The 21,884-nt window shown below is 32.8% G+C and overlaps 1 protein-coding gene across 1 annotated transcript in view; it reads left to right on the forward strand.

The window, feature by feature from the left end:
- Positions 1 to 12,265: 12,265 nt before the first annotated feature.
- LOC106140536 (semaphorin-2A) overlaps positions 12,266 to 21,884 on the forward strand; it is a 132,035-nt gene continuing 122,416 nt past the window's right edge. Inside the window, exons 1-2 of the mRNA XM_060948299.1 lie at positions 12,266 to 12,478; positions 20,431 to 20,710. Of these exons, the coding sequence (XP_060804282.1) occupies positions 20,506 to 20,710 (205 nt within the window). The 5' untranslated portion in view covers positions 12,266 to 12,478; positions 20,431 to 20,505. The remainder of the gene's footprint in view (positions 12,479 to 20,430; positions 20,711 to 21,884) is intronic.

Raw genomic sequence — 21,884 nt, forward strand, 5'->3', positions numbered from 1 at the left:
TAACCATAGTAACATTAAGAAATACAAATTGTTTATTTCTTAAACGCAACCTTCTTTATCCTTTGACCACGGGGTAGTGCGTCTGACAGGCAATTTTCTACAATATTATAATGTGATTATTTTTCTTTGTTACGTGTTTTTTACCAACTTATACTATTAGTTTGAACGCCAACTACCGCTGTAAAACTGTGTTTCAAAATTCTTAACCTCTTACTAAAACATATTTTTTTTCAATTTCTTTAATGCACCTATGCAAACAATAATAGATATTAAAATCTTTATTTATAATTAGAATTAATTACAGTCTCATAAATTTGTATATGCGTTTACGAAAACTATAATAATGTAAAACAAATTAGTACTTTTCAATCAAAGTTTATCCGCAATGCCCATGGGATAATCTAATTAAAACGAAGGCATATTTCTCTACTATTTGTGTTTTATTTATATTTACAGTAAGAAAATGCCGTTTATTGCACAAAAAACAACATATTAATCTCCAACTCAAATAAACTCTCCATTAATTAAAATAAATATAAACATCACTAAGTAAAATAAAGTTTAATTTAATTAAACAAATTAGTTTCATTTCATAATAGATTGCAAAAATTAAAGTGCCTCTTTTAAAATTTTGTGCAAAAATTACCTCAAAATGTTCTAAATGCGAATTAAAGGACATCGTATTTCAGCTAAGATCGTCGTTTAAAACTGTTCCCCCGGGACTTGTGTCCTGAATGGGGTAAAGCAGGCCACTTGTATGATAATGAGGGAGCTGTACTTATAGCATATTATTTGATATAAACGCTAAAGATAGAAAATGCAGGGATATTGAGATATTTTTTTTTTTAATAACTCTAACTTTAAAAGTGGTCCCATTCGCGTTGAATGAAGTGTCACAATTATTAATATTTTCGTTTCTTCGAATAATATTATGCTTATTATAAATAATACAGGTATTAAACGCGCACGTAACATACGTTCATTATATAGTCGCTCGGTGACCATGGATTATTGTAAAATGATTCGAAACGTCTGAGGTAAAAATAAATAAAGGTAAAGTACGTGCGCCAATAATACCTACTTAATTCATAAATAGTACGTATAATGCTACGCGTAAGTTAAAAAGCAGTTTATTTTTCCTAGTACACATCATGACCACATAAGAAACCTAATTTTTTTTATCAGGATCTAGCGGTTTGCAAAATGAGTTGTATATTGATATGCCAGTCAGTTAGTGTCCCAATGAGTATTATTAATAAGCCCTAGAGCTAAACATACCCTTTGAGTCTAACGTACATTTTCTCTGTCCATCCTGTAATACAAAAATGCGATCATATGACTTAATTACAATTTTAAATGCGCGTGGGCTGTTGAATCGTTGTAATAAGAGAACAATTGGCTAATTACCTATTATAAACAGCCTCTTTATTGTTATTTGTAATAGAAACTTTAATAAATTAAAGTAAGATTTTTTATAAATGATTTTGGCCTATCTGTTAACCACCCGCCCGTTGTAATGGGAATTTTCAGAAAAAAGTAACCTATAGTTATTTCTATAGGTCTATGTCTTCACTTTGCCATTTCATCAAAATCGGTTTAGAGTTGGATTTAAGTAAACTCTACACTTAACTCCATCGACAAGAGTAAACTCTTGAATTTAAGAAGAAGAAATTGAATGTATTCCATAAAATTTAATTTAAAAGATACAAAAATATTTTGATTTCACCTTATAATAAATATCGATCAAAAATTCCCAACTTAACTTTACGTAATATTTTTCGCCTTATCTTTTTGCGTCCCCGTTACTATTTTGGGACTAAGGCCTTTCAAGCCCTATTCAAATTTTTCAATGATAATATGTATTAACTCGGTCTCACCGCCCAAAAATTTTTTATTAAATGGTCTAGTAAATTAAAAAAAAGGAAACCCTTTTTTCCCGGACCTTCAGCAAACTTAAGTACTTACATTTGCTCTTGAAACCTCACGTTTCTAATCTGCACATGAGGGTAAGAACCGCCTGAACTGAAAATGTACAATGGGAGCGAAGTAAAAGTGTACAATTGTACCTATAACTAGACGGCCAGTGTACGCCAGTCTATTGGCCACGTATCAAGATATTTTACGGACTACTACTTTCGATCACCGGCCGTAGATTTGATCAAACTGATAGAAGTGTCGTCGTTCTATTTATTTTCCTAATATATTTCTATCTTTCTTGTCGGTCGTCTTTGGTATACAATATATTTTCTCAATGTAAGTTACCCGTAATATTTATTGATAAGTTTAAAAATAGGCAACCATTTTTGTTGCTATTTTGATCATTTATACGAAAATATCAATCCTCATCAATGGTTTTTAAGACTTAAAAATAAAATAAATAATATAGGTAATTTTTGCCATAACAAAATAATTTGCTCAAGATTACAAGACCATTTTTGTTCCAAAACATGAGAACATAGAAAATAATAATGTTTGTCAATATTTTATATCAGAAATCCTTATTCCTTAACAAACATGTAATCGTAAATCCTATATCCAGAAGAAACATTTTAATAAAAGTCATGTCAATAACGGAGAAAAGGATTATATTTCTTAGAATTATCAGAATGTATTTTTTTGCCATGTGGGAGTCTGGAAGATAATTTATTTCTTTTATAAAATAAGGTATAATAATCACATTAATTCATTAATCTCAGGCGCCATACTTTGCCCCTGATACTCACTACATTGTAAATTATGTAAATTATAACATTAACATTAGAATACAATAAATTTATATTAAAAAATGTATGTGATAGAATTATCTCGATACTCGAAAACAAACCAATTATTTTTTACAAAATCTAATACTATTCGTAACTGGTCTTCTCATCTATGAAATTCTTAAGCCCCGGTTATTTCGCAAGTTGGGCATAGGAGATGCTTTTGGTTTCGTGATTTCGTTACTATTAGGGAGGCCTGCCCGTTCCACGTTTATTGTCCGAGATACGAGTGGATTTGTGGAAGCAATTTCCTTTATACATTTTGTTTTGTCCTTTTTCCTGCAGTTTGATGGTCCACTTTGTGAGTTGTGGCTCAACTTCGATTTAGCAGAACTACCTCAATCGATACCGATACGCATCTCCGAGGAGAATGGGAATATATAATTATACAACCCGCTCACGTACACAGATTGAACGAAAACTAATTTAGCGCCGAAGTTCTTTTCACAAAAATTAAACATTACCTTTTCCTGGGTGAAGGGGCCGGTTCCGAGGCTTTTGTGGACAAAGAACGCAATTTTTCGCAGAGAATTATAGTTAAAGTTGCTTTTCAATGAAAGTGCAATCTATTGTTTAATTTAATAAGTTGAGATTATACTTAGCATTTATTTAATAAATTTATAGAACATTAAATAAAAGACAATGAAGTTATTAAATTATAATGAATTATAGGTGTAGCTTTATTATTATACCAAAGAAATCTTTCATCTTTTCGTGTCCTATTGCTTTTGGTTGCCTATCAAACCGACGACGTTCTGGCAAAAGGTCAGGTTAGGAGTACCCGAAACCGACGAACTTGCATAAAAAATTATGAATGTGGATGAAACGGAAGAAGTATCCAGGCATTATGGCAAGTGAAAGATGTAGGATCTGCTTACCCCTCCGAGAAAGAGGCGTGATTTTATGTATATGAGAATTGTTTATGAAGTTTATTTTCGGATAATATAATACAATATAAAATAAATAAATTTAAATCTGTACGGCAAAAATTACATAGATTAAATATAGTCTCGAAGTTAGTTTAAAACTGTTACGAGATACTTTATATTGATATTATAGTTTATAATAAATACTTCTATAGATAAACATCCAAGATCCAGGCCAATTAGCTAAAGTCCGCTTCTTATCATGCCCTGACTAAGATTCGAACCCAGGACCCCCAGTGCCAGAGAAAAGCGCAATACCGCTGCGCCACAGAGGTCGTCAAAAATATAAAAAGATTTATGCAATACTTTTAATAAAAAAAAAATTTATTGGCAGTTTCTCATTAAACAAAAGTGCCCTATTAGTTGATACTACCTTCAGCCAACTTTTTAATTTATAAGAGATTTTCTGTTACTGTGTTTATCCCTCGTCGCTACCTGAATATATCCCAGTGCATTTCTGATAAAATTAAAATCCAACTGACAACTTCCTAGTAAACAAAATGCATATAAAATATCAATTTTTACATCCACGTTTGTCCTTCACAAAATATCATGCAAATATTGTGTTTCAGCGGTAAATTTAAAACCGTTTACCCGAGTCATCTTATCGCCCCCAAACATTCATGTCGGTTCCTCTTCACTGTCACGCCTTTCAAGAAACTTGGCTCTATAGTGTAAAGGTAAGAAAGTGTGCCTTCCCTTTTTAAGCCAAATAAACATGACATCGTCATTCAACGGGCGTCTTTAGGTTAACTTCACATTGGTAAAACCACTGTCCGAAGCGGTGCTGAGCCAGCGTTAAGCTATTACTACCTGTTTTATTTGTACCATTATCAAAATACATAGCTACTGTAAATGTAATGTTTATTCGATTCAAATAGACTCTTCTCATATGTTTGAGGCTTTGAGAAGCTACGATCTAAGTACATGTATGCTGTCAGTATGTTATTATACTATTAATGCTCTTTAAAATGCAGTAAGTCCTAATACTGACTTTTGTGACTAATAAGTATTTTCATGCTACATAAATATCTTATCAGTGCACATTTTCATCGTTAACTGCGTTTGGGAGTGACACACCGTGTCTGAATGCCCATATCCTATCTAATCATTAATTATTCCGAGTAAACTATTAAACTGTTGATATTCAATAAAAATTACAAAGCCCCTTGGCCAGCGCTTGGCTCAATGTGCATCAAGGCCTTTAGCGGGATCTCTGGCCGTCACGACCTTCCCTTTTATTCCTCGGGTTTTGTCAAGTCCACCCCTACACCCGACACATTTGTCTGGTATGTCGTTTCGCCCGGTCACATTTACCTTGCATTGACATTGAAACGCATTTCGTTAACCTAAGGGTGAACGCCATGTTTGTTCTCGCAAATCTTAAAAGATAGAACACAATGCTATCTGTTTAAGGGTCATTGGCATTGATTTGATTACTTCGGTATTTATTATGGTTTGCCAATAGAAACAATATCATCAAAATAATGACATCACCTCAATACTCACTATGCTAACTTTCACCAAAGTAAGTCCAGAAGACTTAAGATTATTTGTTACAAATTTATTAAAAATGATTTCCTCTCGAAGCCTTGCTAATTTGGTATCTATTGTATGTATTTTATGTAATTTTATTATTTGGTATGTTCATATGTATTTTATAATATTATTTATGTATGTCTATAAATATAGTGTTGAGTACACGCCTGTCACTCTGTCTACCATGTCTCTTATCTTGGATCCACTGAAATAGATTTCTTTAGAAATAAGCAAAACCTATGTACTTTCGTTGTTTCCTGTGTTTATCGTTCTCGATGTTTTCTGTGTACATAAATAAGTGAATAGATAAATAAACATAAATTTTAAAGTAGCTACATTTTATTATCTACGACACTTGTAAGGAATACATTATCAGTATCTATCTTAACCTTTTGTATTTCAACTTTCATCTTCTTCAAGTCATATCAACTCATAAAGCCGAGACAATTGCGAGGTAGTTTTTAATCTTATCTAATCGTTTGGTAAATAAAATATTCATGAGTAACAACAAAACAAGAATAAAGACATATCTGTACGTAATATACTTACTAAAGTTATTTCAAAAACTGCAATTATATCTACTAAAAACTCTATCTTCTCTTGCCTGAGATACAATATCCATATAAATTGATATAACAAACATACTACATAAAGACATCAAGAAAAATAAAACAGACATATCGATAGGGAAGTGAGTCCCGAAACTGTGCCATTTGAGGAATCAATCAAAGGCGATTCCAACAATCAGTGTGCGTGGGTCGGCTGGGCTAATCAGACTAATGGTGGAACCAGGGACTGGTAAAGGCCGAATCACATTTATGTAAGAATACAAAATGGTTACTATTATGAACGTTTCTCTAGTTGTTTTGAAATACATATATTTTTGTCTTCCACACATTAAAGATTTTATTTCTCTTGCTTATTACTACTTTTTTTCAGGATTAACTTCTACTCTATATACTTCTAGATCATGTTTCCTCACTCTGATATCTCTCTTTCCACATTTTCCAACAAATAGCGTCTTAGTTTTTAAACGATTGGCACTCATGTCATCTTTGCATTTGCTTCTGTTTTGTATATAAAAAAAGAGGTAAACATTCCTTAAAAAACCAATTGTCGCAGTACTTGAGGCCACGTTAAATGGTTCAATGCGGAATTCAGATTCGAGTTAGGGTTAGCTAGCTCATCGCCTAGAAGAATGTCATATTGTCTATCGCAGGAGCAGAAGCAGCTGGCACACACTACATTGTTTATTAAATACGTGATGATTTGGTGCAAATGTGTATGAGCCCTAACTGGACCGAGTGGAGCGCTCCAGCAACAAATCACAACAATAACACTGACGCCTGATTGATTATGGCTGATACCGACTCAATTCGATTGCTACACCTCCGATCGCTCTGCACTATTTTGGCAAATTCACCTTTAGCTATAGAGAGGATTGTATTAAAAAAATATGGATGTTTGGATGTTATATTGCATTTTAGTAATTGGTAATTAGAGACTTATTAATATTAAAATCATTATATTACTTACTTTAATGAAAATTTTTATGTAGGCGTTGAAAAGGGAAGCCTAAAAATACCGTACCTTAATGAAATAAGTAGGTTCTGGTAACTGGTGTAGGTAATACGTGCACCAATAAGCTAACTTGCAAATATTGATGAATCCATTCTCAAAAATACACAGTTATACCTGTTAATATGAAATACTCTTTCGATAACCGTTTTAAATAATCATTACTTATGTGACTTATATCTAATTGAACTCGCTGCGTTAGTTTAACCCTCGCATTTGTTAAGTATTAGGAAGGTGTTAAAAAAAATGTTAATAGAAATACATCAAATCAAATCCGAAAGTTATCTCACATCGAACATGCTATTTCTATTCCGCCTGCCAGCTCAGTAAAACGTCAAGTCTTGCAAGTGAAGCAACTCTATCATTTTTAGCTCACTGTGCGCTGTCGGGCTGCCGTCGAGTTAACGTCAGGCCGTGGTCTTCTCCTACCCGGCATTCGGACATTTATTAAGTAGGAAATACGAACGAGCAGACATAACGCCCGCAACTCGTTCGAATAGCTGTTTGCTGTCTGTAAATTAAAACGTTACCGAGAACGCCGTCCTACCGCTCACAAAGCATTCAAGTGCCGTGTATTCCCAACAATAGAAATGTCTTTTAGTATTCACCTGTCGGCGCAATAATTCCATCGTCCGCAGAACGCGAATTTCGAGTGACATCCAGTGGCCAGACTTGCGGATACGGGACAAAGGAGCGCGCTTTTTTTGCGCGCGCGACTAACGTAAAATCCAAATCAATGGTTAGGTCGACTCACTTTTGTTATTGCTCCCATTATGCGCTGGACGTTCGTTGGCCATCCGGGCAATAAATGTAGAGAGAACAGAATTTACCCTTTGTTCAGTAATGCTACCATAATTCAAATGTTATAGCAAATATCGAGGTCCAAATGCAAAATAATTTACATTTTAAATCCATCTACAGAAATTATCATATTGTGAAAATTAGTTGTTAAAATAAAAAATACATATATATATATATATGTTGACTGGTAGAAAATGTTTTTGTCATTCATTTTACATGTTGCTACTATAAGACTCAATATAATTTTTGAATAAATAATGTTCACTGACCTTACGTTATTTGTTTAACACCTGAACCACAGTCTCAACTCACTTTACAGGGAAACATGTAACACAGTTTCAATTAAAAACTTTATTGACAAAGGTCTATGGCATAAGTGGTTCCACTACAACCTCTTTAATTTACATGCAGAGCTTTAAAGGCTTTTGATTTGACCACGGCCGCAGCCTGGCAATAGCTTGTCGCGGTTTTCGCATAAAAATTCATAGGAACACGTGAGTAACGATTGTCTATCTCTAACATTCACTGCGCCTTTTATTCAGTTCAATTTTTGGGTTCCAATTTTCCCAAGTGTACAGACAAAATGCCTGGAAGTGCATTTGTTTTACCGTGTTCTAAATTCGGATGTATTTTGAATTGTTAAAAAAGGCGATCGATTACACACAATGAAAACATTAATAAATATGTTTTTATTATAATAAGTCTAAGTTTCACCATATCCCTGGCTTAATTTACTTGGCAGAGTGACTTTCAATTCAAAGCATCCTTTCAAAATTATGGCCATGATTCTAGCTAGATAGTAGATAAGCAAAAACTAAGAAAAATTAGAAAAGAAAAGCAAGAAATTATCAATTTCTTATTTTTCATATGAATATTCTCTATTACGTGTATGAGTGAGTATATCGTCCTTATTGAGCATTGCGAAAATGTAAACATTACAATGTTGATTTTTAAATAGTTCATAATTTTAGGCCCAATCTGAAATTGAAAGGATTGTATTGAACTTGAAATTAAAATTCAACCTGTATAATGCAAAAAGTAGTATATTTTGTTTATAAATTATACTTTTCAGGCTTACAAAAGTGACAATAACTTCTAAGACACAATAAACTTCCAGTAAGCCGATGTTGCCAGATATTACACAGACTGGTCTCATATTACGAGGACTAAACGCAATACAGGTGCAGCACAATGGAGATATAGCAGATTACTGAAGATACTGAGCGCCTTGAATACAGGTCATGTCAGCTGCGCTGTGAAAGAAAGTTTGTGCAAAAGTCATGCAATATATTTGGTTGTAATTTAAAAAAAAAAAACAAACCTTCTGCTGTTGGTATTGTTGCTTGGAATTCTTCATCTCGGCGATGGGCTAGCAATATGGCTCTCTCTGAATCCCTATTCCATTATTATCCACCTTAACTTTGTGTAGCTGGAAAGAAAATATATTTATGATTTTATTTTCTGACCTACAGGATTTCTTATATTTTATACCTATCACATGTCTAGTAAAGTGAACCTTTACATAACTAAACTGTTAACATTATTAGGTAGTCCCAAAAGTATTTTCATTACTTAACAGTTTAATGATAAGTATAGTTTGGTTTCATTATAAAGATTTTTACCAGACAATGTATTGTTTTTGGTAGTATTAAATTTATCTTATTTTACTACATTTGAATTAAGATACTCTCTATATAAATAACTCTTTATATCCCTTCTCTCACTGTTTCAAACCAACGACGTAGGTACACTTACTGCAAAGTTGGTAGAAGCAGGGCGGCTGCCTATTGTATTGCTGACGGTGTGACAGCAAAGCTACTATTGTATGATGAAGAATATAATAGCGACTTTCTTGATCCTGACAATACATCGTCATTACTTCGCGCTCAGTAAGAAACGCATCTCACTCCATTGCCTTTCTGACATAATGTAATTTTGTATGTTATTGCATCAGAGAAGACCAATTTCGACATTATTCTTTTTTAAATAATACTTCTTGCTTTTATTGAGATTCTACCTATTCATCATGCATCATATCTCTGTCCAATTCATACAAATAAGTCAAAAACGACTGAACTAATTTTGATGATGGTGAACATAGAGGGGGGAAAAATCTGTTACAGAAAATGAGTCTAGCGGCATTCTAAGTGTACAATATAAATAAAATCCTATTGTGTTGCAAAGGCAATTTTGCCAAATTAAAAAAAATATATTTGAATCTATTGATTAGAATTTGGAACTTCAACTACATCACGACCACAACTAAAACGCAGTTGTGTCCGACCCAGATAATAATAGCAAATAAAAGAAAAATCTGAACAAATTCCCTTTGTGTGCTTATCCTTGTGTGAAGGTTCTCAAAAAACCAGCACAAAGCAACTTTACTCACATAGGTACGCGGATTTTAGTTCCGAGTTCCGACTGACACAAACATGGATCGTATTTTTATTGAAATCATGGTTGGTTTGGAGTTCTAGGGACTACGGGAGTTAATGAAGTGTACCGCAACACTTTACCCGTGTCAGACTGTCAGAAACACGTCATAACTCACATGTTTTTTGTTTTTTAAGCGATCGCTACGTCGATTCCGATTAGGACGCGAAAGAAGACAAAGGCGCCAGTCCATTGCTTCGTAAAAAAGTACTAGTTACGTTTTGAACGCTTATACAATAGAAATTTTAGAAGGCTAATTTAATTATGTTTAAATCTTTACGGTAATACTGCTTGTAAGCGTTTAGTCTATAAATACTTTTTTTTCTAATAATTAAAATAATTGCAACCATAAGTAATCGAGTAAAATTTTCTATTAACCTATTAAGCCAAAGAATATTTTAATAGCACTATTTGTTATTCGTTATTAATTGACTGGACAATTACAAGAACTTACTTTATTACAATGATTTAAACCAATCTACATAGACTGAAGTAGACTTTAATAAATCAAGAAAGGGCCTTTAGACTCCGAACTCCGGAATTTACTTCAGCAAACGGGACTAACGTCAAGAGAAAGATGGTTGCAACCATTGAGATACAGGGATTGATTTATTTTAGACTTGCCTACGGTTTATATACATCTGAATTTTTTTCTAACTACTACTGGCACCAGAAGTCTAACTGTGTGCAGCCAACCAAAAAAAAATAAAAAGTAGCAATGGAAACGCATATTTACGTGTTCCAAATTCGAATGGCCTTACTTAGTAAGCTCGCGAAGTAGCCTGTCATTTCGTGTGAAGAATGAAAAAGGTGCAAAAGTACGGCAAGAACATAATACTACACTAATTTGTGTGTTACCTACGTGGAAATGAACAGTATATTGTGATACGTTGTCGCGTGGAATTAGCGTCAGGCCGCGGCGCGCGGTAGGAGGCTCAGGAGTCAAGTTACACTGAAGTGTCTCTCTTGACGCTCATGCAACAGAATTATAGTGTAATATATTTCTTAAGATCTAAATTTTTTTTTTGGCAAAATACATGTTTGGTGATTATTTTTTGAGAGTGCTAAAGATAAATTTATCCGTTCGGTGAAAGTAGTACCATGGTACAGTTCCATGACGGAACTAGTGTTAATAATTTTCATCACTATTTGATCTCGAAATAATTGTCAAAGTTGATTTGGCACTAATAGGTATCATTCTCGGTTCCATGATGAAACTACTGGAATATTTTACTGATTTCTTTTCACTTTCAAACATCCTAGCTTTTTATAGACACCCATTCCATTAAACATTAATTGGCTTATATCACCAAATAACTCAATGGCATACATATAATAAAAGCAGATGTCTTCATTGAAAGAGATCGGACAACAAAAAGAATTTGCTGAGGCGGACGAAACATGCAAAAAAACGTCCGAAATTTTGCAGCGCACGTTACTTGCACCACTGCTACCTGCTATTTTGTGACATCTTGACGTAGGGGTGTCTCAGAGGTAATTTTTATATTAGCTATTACTGTCAAATTTTTACCTTCTTTTGAAACGTCGAAAAATGCGATTTATTTATAATATTGAAATCATCCTAATAAAAATTGAAACCTAAATATTTATATTTTTATGAAACAAATTTTTAAATGTTCCACGGAATATTCGTCTTTGATATCACACAAATTAATACTGTTGATTGACTCGTAAGATCAATCTCTATTATCTAAAGCAATAATAAGGTGTCAACCCTAAAAGCTTCATCTGCCACTTGAACGATCGAAAGGTACGACGGCGCGCCGGTATCAGGAAGGAATGTACAGTGGGTGACTTGAATAGTTCCCGTCCCGCTCGCACTCGACCGGCTTTCCCTAAGCTAAATTTGTAGGCCGTCTCATTCGTACACACCAACATTTTCAATACTTACCTGCGTAAAATGATATACATCTGTTGCGGTATTAGCCTCTCGCTCGTACTTGAAGTCTGGAATGAATTGTTGATATACACGTCTCGCTCTGACGTCTCATGAACAGGGGGTAGACGGTGTTGGCACGCGCTTGTGTTGGTGTTCGTTTATTTAGTGAACTTGGAAGCTCGCTTTCGTGTTTGTGCATAGGGTGTCGGGTTTGTTTGTGTGCGTGAGTTGTAGAGGCGCGACATAGCTTTGCCGTCTCCATGACTTAAAAGTTTTGTACGGAATGGGACCAGAGCTGCTAGTACTGCGCCGGCCGGCACGCCTGATGGACGCGTGTAGATCGCTCACGTCTAACTTCTTCGTGACGCTACGAGTACAAAAACTTGTTTTATAAAATAACGTTATCTAATTTTTGATATTCGTATTATGAAATTGAGTATAATTTCATTGGAATAAAGTGACCGTTTGTTTTACAGACATTGTGATTGTTTATTTTTTGTGAAACTGCAACGTGTTTGGTTCAACGGACTACAGAGGAGGTTGGTCGCCGCACGATTCGTGTATAGGCCATTGTAACATCTATCAAATATCTCCAGAATACTACCTACCTGCCATATTCGAAAGATATCACGGAACATAACACATATTGAAATTTTCTTGCCTTAAAGTTTTAATTTTTGTTGTTATAAATGAAGATATAGCATGTGTTTCTTACTTTTTAAATCAGAATAATTTGAATATTGTTTAGGATATCAAAATTTAAGGCATTATTTTAAAAAAATATTTAAATGAACATATAAATAGTTACGTATTTGTAAACAAAAACCAAAATGAAACGACTTATAATTAAAATGTTATTACTGACTCATTCAAATGACCAAATAAAGTTTTTGAACTTACAAAAGAACGCGTTCGAAATAGATGTTCAATTAGAAACATAAACACAAGACTACTTCATGTAGTAATTTGAGTTTCCATTCCAGTGACTGTCTGTAGACGCTGAGTTGAACAACCGTGATGTAAAAATAGACCAAACCAGTGACATCAGCTAATATAGAACGTAGACTATATAGTCAAAAACATGTCCAATAATAAGAAACTCTAATTGATATTTCTCTTCTATATTAGACTTAAAATAATACACAATAATACATTAATTATAAACTATCTATACTAACTCAAAATGATTTTGACTGACGTAATGTATATACGTATATACTAAGTAATTAATGAACTTGAATAATTCAAATCTTATGTCGCCTAGGCAGTAACAAGTCTATAATCACATGGTGACTTAAATCATTGTAAAGTTCATAAACAACCCACTTAATAAACCTATATGTTTTTCTTTACGTTAAATTTAACAAAATATTTACCAGGTTGAAAAGATTGGGAAGACAAACACACATTTTTTTTTGGAAATTCCAACGATACTGAATAGTCCCAGCAAACAGGAAAAATCTGTTTCAATTGCATATTCTGGGTTAAAATGAAATTTCTGAGCTAATTTACCCAAGATCCGAAGTTTTTTTGTTACAATAAGTTACATAATTAAGGTGGAAATTCAAGCAGGAATGCAATCAAATAAATGAATTATCTATCTATCTAAGTATATTTGTTGACAAAGAAAACATTGCTTATTCAATTTAATGTGAAAAAAATATGAATGTATAAATATTATGTATCTTATTTATCAGTTGATACAGGTACTGAATTCTAAAAAGCTCTGTATGCCAAATCACGAAAATGTAATAAAACACGGTAAAAATGAAATAATATGCTGAAGATATTATTATTAAAAAACAATCACACTCAATAATTATGTAAACCTTGAAAATTGTAACATTAATATAAGAATATCAAGATACCATCAATTTTTGCAAAAATCCGCTGTGATTAAATATAGGTATGTTGAAAAAAGTTTTAGTAGATCTTGTACATATACATACAGACAATCACGTCCATATCCCTTGCGGGGCAAACAGAGCCAACAGTCTTGAAAAGACTGATTGGCCACGCTCAGCTGTTTAGCTTAATGAATTAAGATCCAAATACCACACGGCATGTACAATTATACAGCAAAAATATAAAGAAAAAACAAGCAACAAACAAACAAAGCAAAGACAATAAAGACCAAGAGAGCGTATTAAGTCAAAAGTGTGTTCACATCATTAAAAATATACGAGTGTTTAATGAGTTGACAGAAGGTAACTTTGAACTTTATAAAAACCTGTCCAATTTGAACAGCATAATGTGGTGTCTTCATTTTAGTTTTTGAATCAAAGGGCTGAAATCCAAACAATCTAAACAAGAAAGATCATAAATATCAATGTATCAAATCTCAAATTTTTGAATAGAGATAAACTACGGATATGCTAAGACTAAATCTTACCACTTGTCACAATAAATTAACAATATTCAAACTCTGGGAACGGACTCTCCATATCAAATTTAATATATATGTTATCATGAATCAACTTATGAGTAATTGGTTCCACTAAATAACAAACTAAATCTAAAATCACAGTAACAAAAACTATTTTCCCAATTTCAATGGGTCATAACCGAAATCGTCCGAAAAGAGCAATTGCAATATGTCCTACTGCTACTCGCATAGTTCGTAAAAATCTCATTTGATATTACGACGAAAGTTTCCCGCAGATATAAAAGTGGCCATAACGCACCCTACCATTTCGCCTGGAGAATTACTACGGTGGCGCGTTGTTTCTCCTTGTCCGAAACAATTGATATCTCTATTTGTATCAATAATACTAGAGGCAGACGTTTACGTGCATTTCGTACGTGGGTTGAATCCAGCGCGCGAATCTGCCGTGCGGTCGGTAAAGCCATCATATTTATTGAAACTATAGACGTTCAGAGCGAAATTTTCGTTTAAGATTTTATTTTCCTGTAAGATCAGAAATAGAATTGTTTTAGTATAAAAACTTGAATTACTTTTAATAAAGAATGTTAACTTCGACTACCCTAACATTTGTAGTTTGCACAATACGTTCTTTCAAATTGTGTTTATTTTATTATCATAAAAGTTACGAATACTGAGTTAACTTCTCCATGACAACAATTTTAAACACTTAAAATAAATAGAAACAGTAAATTATGATTGTTTAGTCAAAGAAACCAGCACACCTGCTTTCCCAAGTGATTTAAAGTTCAAAATTAGATTGTTACATCGAATATGTACGGCTTTCATATAAAATCCTTTGAAAATAAGTATCGATCTTTATAATTACTACTTTGAAAGGGATTTAATTTCTGTACTAATTTTTAGTCGATGCTATAATTATGTTTGGATTGTAAGTGTCGCATCCATTGCAGGTTGAACTACAAACATTTATTAAGTCAACTTTAATAATCATATTGTTACATCAAAATCATTTGAGAAAAACTTATCCATTAGGGTTTTAATCTACAGTTTCTTAAATTGGGTTAAAACTAAAATTAGGTCCTAATATAAAACGTACTTACGTTCTCTAAGTTATTTGATACACATTTTGAAAGAAAGATTTTATTTCAGCGAATCCTAGCAAAAGTGACGTGGTTTGTAATTAACAAGTAGTAACAGTAGCCTATGAATTTAATAATAAATTTTGCAATTATTTCACTGTGGCTGTTTGTGAGAATCCCTTTGAATCCTCCAGAAACATTTCTGGAGGTTGCGGTTTAGGAGAACCAATAGCTCCGTTAGTAGCATTTAATTGATTTTGTACTGCAGAAACTAATTAGACTTGAGGTTTATGTAACCGAATAGTATTAATAACTTTAGTGTGTTAGCTCCGACACAATCTCATCTTTGTAATCCGTTTTGATTAACGGAATTATTAATGTTGCTGTGATATAATTTTGATTAATAATTAATTGGAATCTTCATAGATTTGAGAATTATTTGTAACGGTATATCTTCGCATTTTCTTATTTCACTGCTTTTAACATTTCAGCCTACTTTGTTCAGTTGTATTTTTAACTCCTTATTATAATCACTTCTGTCCAAATACCTAAATAGGCAAGGAATTTAAATATATGCATTGCGTAATCACAACCATTATCTACATCATTTAACTTATATATCGAAGTATATTTTTTTATTATCGGTTTTTTTTATTTATTTACTACAAAAGATTTCCAATTTCCCAAAAAATATTATATTCCTTAGTACTTAACCAATTTGGGGCTTAGGTGCCGTGTGGTTCCCGGCACTATTACAAAAAAGAATAGGACCACTCCATCTCTTTCCCATGGATGTCGTAAAAGGCGACTAAGGGATAGGCTTATAAACTTAGGATTCCTCTTTTAGGCGATGGGCTAGCAACCTGTCACTATTTGAATCTCGGTTCTATCATTAAGCCAAATAGCTGAACGTGGCCATTCAGTCTTTTCAAGACTATTGGCTCTGTCTACCCCGCAAGGGATATAGACGTGATCATATGTATGTATGTATGTATGTATGGGGCTTGAGAATATGACATATAAAAAAAAAATTCTTATTCTTAACAACAGGTATATACGAGTTAATTATTTAAAAATATTGACAAAGGTAAAATGAACCGTAATAGTAGCTTTATAAAATGTAACCTCCTTAAACATGAATATCTATCCCATTCACGGATACCTTTGTATCTATGTAAATGTAATATCACATGTATCCATATTATTTGTATTTGGGCCGCTCTCACTATCGACTCACCGATATTTATTCAGTTCCCTTGCTAAGGAGCTTACAATTCGCTGTTGTAACAGTATTGTATTAATAATTCAAAGCGAATTTCCAGGGCTCGTGCCGTATCTCTTTTGGGCAGCCAATTTGTTCGCCAGGATTACCTACTTCACATTAACGCAACCATTGATAAACGAACTTACTCTTAATTAACGCTAAAATTTTGTACACTAATTTCTTTAATGCTAGATAGGCAAGCACTAATTTTTATTAATGTAAATTTGTTATATATTTAATTATTAGGAAATAAAAATTCTGGCGAAAAGTTAGTTCAAGAGTATGTTAAATCAACGGGCAGGCACGAAGAAGCAAAATTAGTTTGCAGGATTGGTGACAAGTAGATAAATGTTCTCTCTGCCTACTCCTCCAGAGTAAAAGAAGCGTGATTTAATGTATGTAATGAAAATAATGCCAGGTTTTTATCTTAATGATATAACAGAATCAAAATGTCACTAAGTTAAAGTTAGTTGACCCCGAATACGTTTGTTCGCGGCAATGAATCATCAACATTCAGGAATCCCACCCAGACATGCCTTTATCAAGAGATTAATTAAGCTCACCTAACACTAGCACGGATTGGGAAAGATAACACACCCGCAATTTTAATTCCGGCAAACATTAATTTTGTTAACGAAGATGTGTTGGCTGATATTTTTGCGCTTTTAATAGCATGACATGGATACGGGGTTGAGGAGGAAACATCAAGTATTGTGTTACGGGCTCACTGGTCTTTATCGAGGCGAAATTTCATTATACGTACCCCCATTCAATCGGAACACCTTCGCACAATTGGGAGGGCTGCCTCAATGGGTTGTCGGATGAAATTTCTTAACATTCTTCGCTCATTATGTGCGTAGCCTGTCGTGCAATAGGCGGCAGTAACGGTGTAATCGCATTGCGAAACGAGATCGACAGATATTAAGGGAGATTAAAATCCGCTTAATGAACCCTTATAATGAAATTACGCACCAATGTTTCCAAAATCCTTGATGTCTAATTACTTTCTGGTGGGTTAGCAGATATTATACGTATTAACCAAAAAATACTTATGTAGAACAATTCAAAAATGCTGTTAATTTTACAGCAATAACTAGGTCAGTCAGTCAAATAGTCTTCTGTCTTTTATGACATTATAAATTTTCTATTATTAGTATCATCGAATTCTTTTTTCCTTTATAATTGTAAAAAATATTAGTATTGGTTAACTCTGCATTTTGACCATCTCTTCATTATACTTGAGTTTTTTTATATTAATATTTTCCTGTTGCGTAAACAGTATACAATAATTCATTGCTCTATCTACCGCTCAATCAGATCGTTACATAAATAAAACCCGCCTCGGGTAATAGCAATAAATAAAATGTTCTATCAGAAAGCATAAGTGGTTCTACAGTGAATCACTAGTAATGAAGACATCATTAAAGAACCGGTTGGGATGGCCATACACACTGCCCAAAAGACGTCCGACCACTTTTTTCTCGGAATATTGTGAGCCGTGCGACCGTGCCGAAATGAATCATAACATAAACATAACTAACGCATACAGAGAATATATACCTATCTTTGGGTAACATAATACTTGATTTTCAAAGCTTTAAAGAGAGATTTAAGGTTCTATGAAGAAGGTTAACTATCTGCATCATCTGATTACAATAAGTTGATAAATATAAGAACTTCATCTGAATTCAAATTTATTGTACATACTAAAAACTAAAGATAGATAAAACCTAAATGTTAATAAATTGTCAATCAATTCACTTTTATAATATTTTAAGAGTAAAGTTTATAAGTAACTGAAGTTATGTCAAACACGTGTGTTTACCATTAATCAATAAAAGCAATATGACAACATCATTTTTCAAACATTTAAAATTCTCTTAACTTCTTATCTGAAATCCCTTTGGATATACACAAAATAATACTCGTGTGTGAACGTTGATACCCTTAAAGTAATATTTGAAAGTGGGGGATTTAAATATTTACTGGTACTGCAAAGGATCTTCTGTCAATTGAACAAAAATCGCTCATGCGATAAACCTACATCATTAATCATTCGAAATAAAATTTGGGAAGTCTATAGGCGACACAGCACTAAGCTTGTACTTTCTCGTGATAGGGGTAGGGTTTATAGCGATAGGCTTTATGGAATCACTTTTGAAAATATCCTCATTCCTAATGTAAAAAAAGTTTTACTATAATTGCTTAAATTTGTAAATGATGATCAAGTAAGAAATAATTATAAATATTGTATAAATACTATTTGATATAAATTTATTTAATGGTCTAGCTTAATCAAAACTCATAATTATTGTTATTCTTAGTTCAATCATTTCATTTACTTGTATCATATATAATCACAACAAAATATTAACCTTACTAGAGAAATGTGTAAGTAAGTAAATCTATATCTGATGAATTGAGATAATTTACAACTACTTTATCAACAGAAAACTTAATCATCATTACAATCAAATTAAATTTCGCACTCACGGAATTTTGCATATTAAATGACATCCCCCCAACGAAATCCATTTCAAAGTTTGATATCTACTTAATGCATCTGAATTCATTCACGGGGAGATCCCACACCGCGTTTGTGAAAGATTATCGGTCATATGACAAGGATAGTCCTTAAAGGTTCAAGTTAAATTTACCGAAAGGCTGCAAATAAAATAGCGAAGGGTTTAAAAATGAAGCCAGTTGAAGAAATTTATACTACTTGACGTAAAGTGATATTTAGAATACGTACTGTTGTTAGAGAAAAAGGAGATAGTTATCATGATTATATGTCATTAAAAGTCTTATATTCGTGTATAAAGTAAATCATTTTTTTTCTGAACAAGATTTCTGCATTAAGGCAATTAAAAATATCATTCTTAATAGGATAAAGGGTGGGTGAACCCCTGCATAGATGCGGTTTTCATTACGGCGAGGTGTGCGTTATACCACCATAATGGGTTTTTTACCCATTACGGCTCCATAACATCCATTTTTTGTTAATATTAAATCAACAAGCAAAATTATCATTTTTATTGTGCAATGGGCGTATGTTGCTGTATTCTAGTTCCCCATTATTTGGTTTATTGGTCTCGTTATATTTCTATTCGAGTCTATGACTGGGACATTTGTTGCAAACATTACGGTTGTTGGTTTGGTTGCATTCGTAATTGCTATTATGATATATTGTGTTTCATATCGATTTATTCTTTACTTTTGTTATTGTTTATCAACAATGAGACGCTCTACGTAACATAATAATAATAATTCATATTTTAAATTAATAATTAAGACCAAATTATCATAATCTAGTATCTAGTATTAATAAAAACAATAGGTCATGCTGTGATTATAGGTCATAGTCTGCTTTGATAATTTTTCCCCAAAATTAATTATTCTGTACAACACTTTACTAAATTAAAAAAATAACAGCTTTTAACTCGTATATAAATGTTAATTTGTCAAGTGCGTAATGATTAAGTAATTCAATTTCATTTTCCTTCACACAGTGGTGTCACTTTATATCTAGACTTAGCCGACGCATTTGATTCGATAGGCCTATTTTTAGGCCTAATACGCAAACCGTCGCAAAAAAAGTTTTCTCAAAAGCAACGCTTCTACAGGTTCAATTATTTTCAACTTCTAAAAATAACTTAGATTCTGGAGCTATTTGATAGATTAACGTTTTAAGAAGAACGCTTTTCGAAAAAAGAATTTCTTCAACTAAAAAATCAAATTTACACTCATTATCCTCTTTTTCAGTGTTATCGGCAATGTCTTCGGACTTGTAAAATAAAAGACTTATTGTTGGTGTTGTGTCAGTGAAAGTAACTGAAAATGTATCAATCTAAAGTTCGGACTATGGGTGCTTTAGCAGTCGTTGTTCGGTGGTTCTTGTACCTGGTCATTGGACTGGGGTGGCAGGTTCAATCCCAGACGGTACAGACAACAGTTGTGGACAATTCCTACAACCTTTACTATGAACAACCATGCTGTTCCGGACCTGTTACTAAGAATAAATATCATATGAGACATAGACGAGGTAAGTGATAATATTAATTCATTTATATTATAAGCACAGTAAAAAAAACCTAATTCTAACATCTCGTATACGAATTTCATATAATGATAATTTCTTAATAACACGAATTGCCATCAAAATGTTAAGTGACACATAACAATGTAAATGTGATCGAAAACCTTAAAAACCTAGAATAGTGACTTTCAAAAATAAATGTTTCAAAGAATGATAAGTATCAAGCCACTAAATAAACCAGCATCGTTTTAGGCTAAAGAATATACTTAAAACGCTATTATTTTTCACTGTCCAGTGACTACGATGCAGACAATAACATTAGTGTTAAAAAGTAACTTCTATTTTTAACCTGCCTTTTTTAAACAGTTTTAAAAGTTATATAGTATTTTATGGGCATTTGATTTTTACCTATTTCACTTCTGCCAATGTCCTTAGTCATAATCATATAATTCGTTCTAGTTAATAATGGTCAAGATATAGGAATAGATATTAACTATTTTTATTGCTTTCTTGTGATTTCTAGCGAAATCAACAAAACAACGTTGTTTGGTACCCTTATTTTTAAATTAAATGCTGTTAAAATTATTTTACTATCAAAAAATACAGGATTATTAATGGTGTTAAGTTAAAACTTCTTTGAAAATCATGAATGCATGATACGCAGATAACGTTCGCACACAAACGCAATGCAAGTATGTACTCACTACACGTTCGTAACGGAGACGCATTCAAGGGTACGCAAAGTGAGAGGGAAATATTAACTTACTAGTGTGTAAGTGAGATGGAAACTTCCTTTTGTTTCATTGCCCCACCAGAGATGATGCCACCAGAAAAGATTTTATTTAATACAGTTGTAGTTAATATTTCTCTTTTATTGATATGGTTTGAAGTCGCCTTTTTATATTTTTCCCACATGGGAAATCTTGCGATGATAAGTAAGTACCACTCAGCTCACTTGGTTAGGTCTTTGTTTTGATTTAGAATTTTTATTAAATCCAATTTATTTCATGTATTTTGAGGTATAAACTAGAAAGAACATATAGAATTACATGAAAGTCATTAGGATCGAAGTCCATTAAAATATTGTCATTATAATAGTTTTATATTTAACCAGCTAATGTTTAAATGAGCAAAATTTTTATCCTTTGTGAATAATTTTTGGGGGATTCTTTTCTTTTCT

This window comes from Amyelois transitella, chromosome 15, assembly GCF_032362555.1.
Source record: "Amyelois transitella isolate CPQ chromosome 15, ilAmyTran1.1, whole genome shotgun sequence".
NCBI classification, from domain to species: Eukaryota; Metazoa; Arthropoda; class Insecta; order Lepidoptera; family Pyralidae; genus Amyelois; species Amyelois transitella.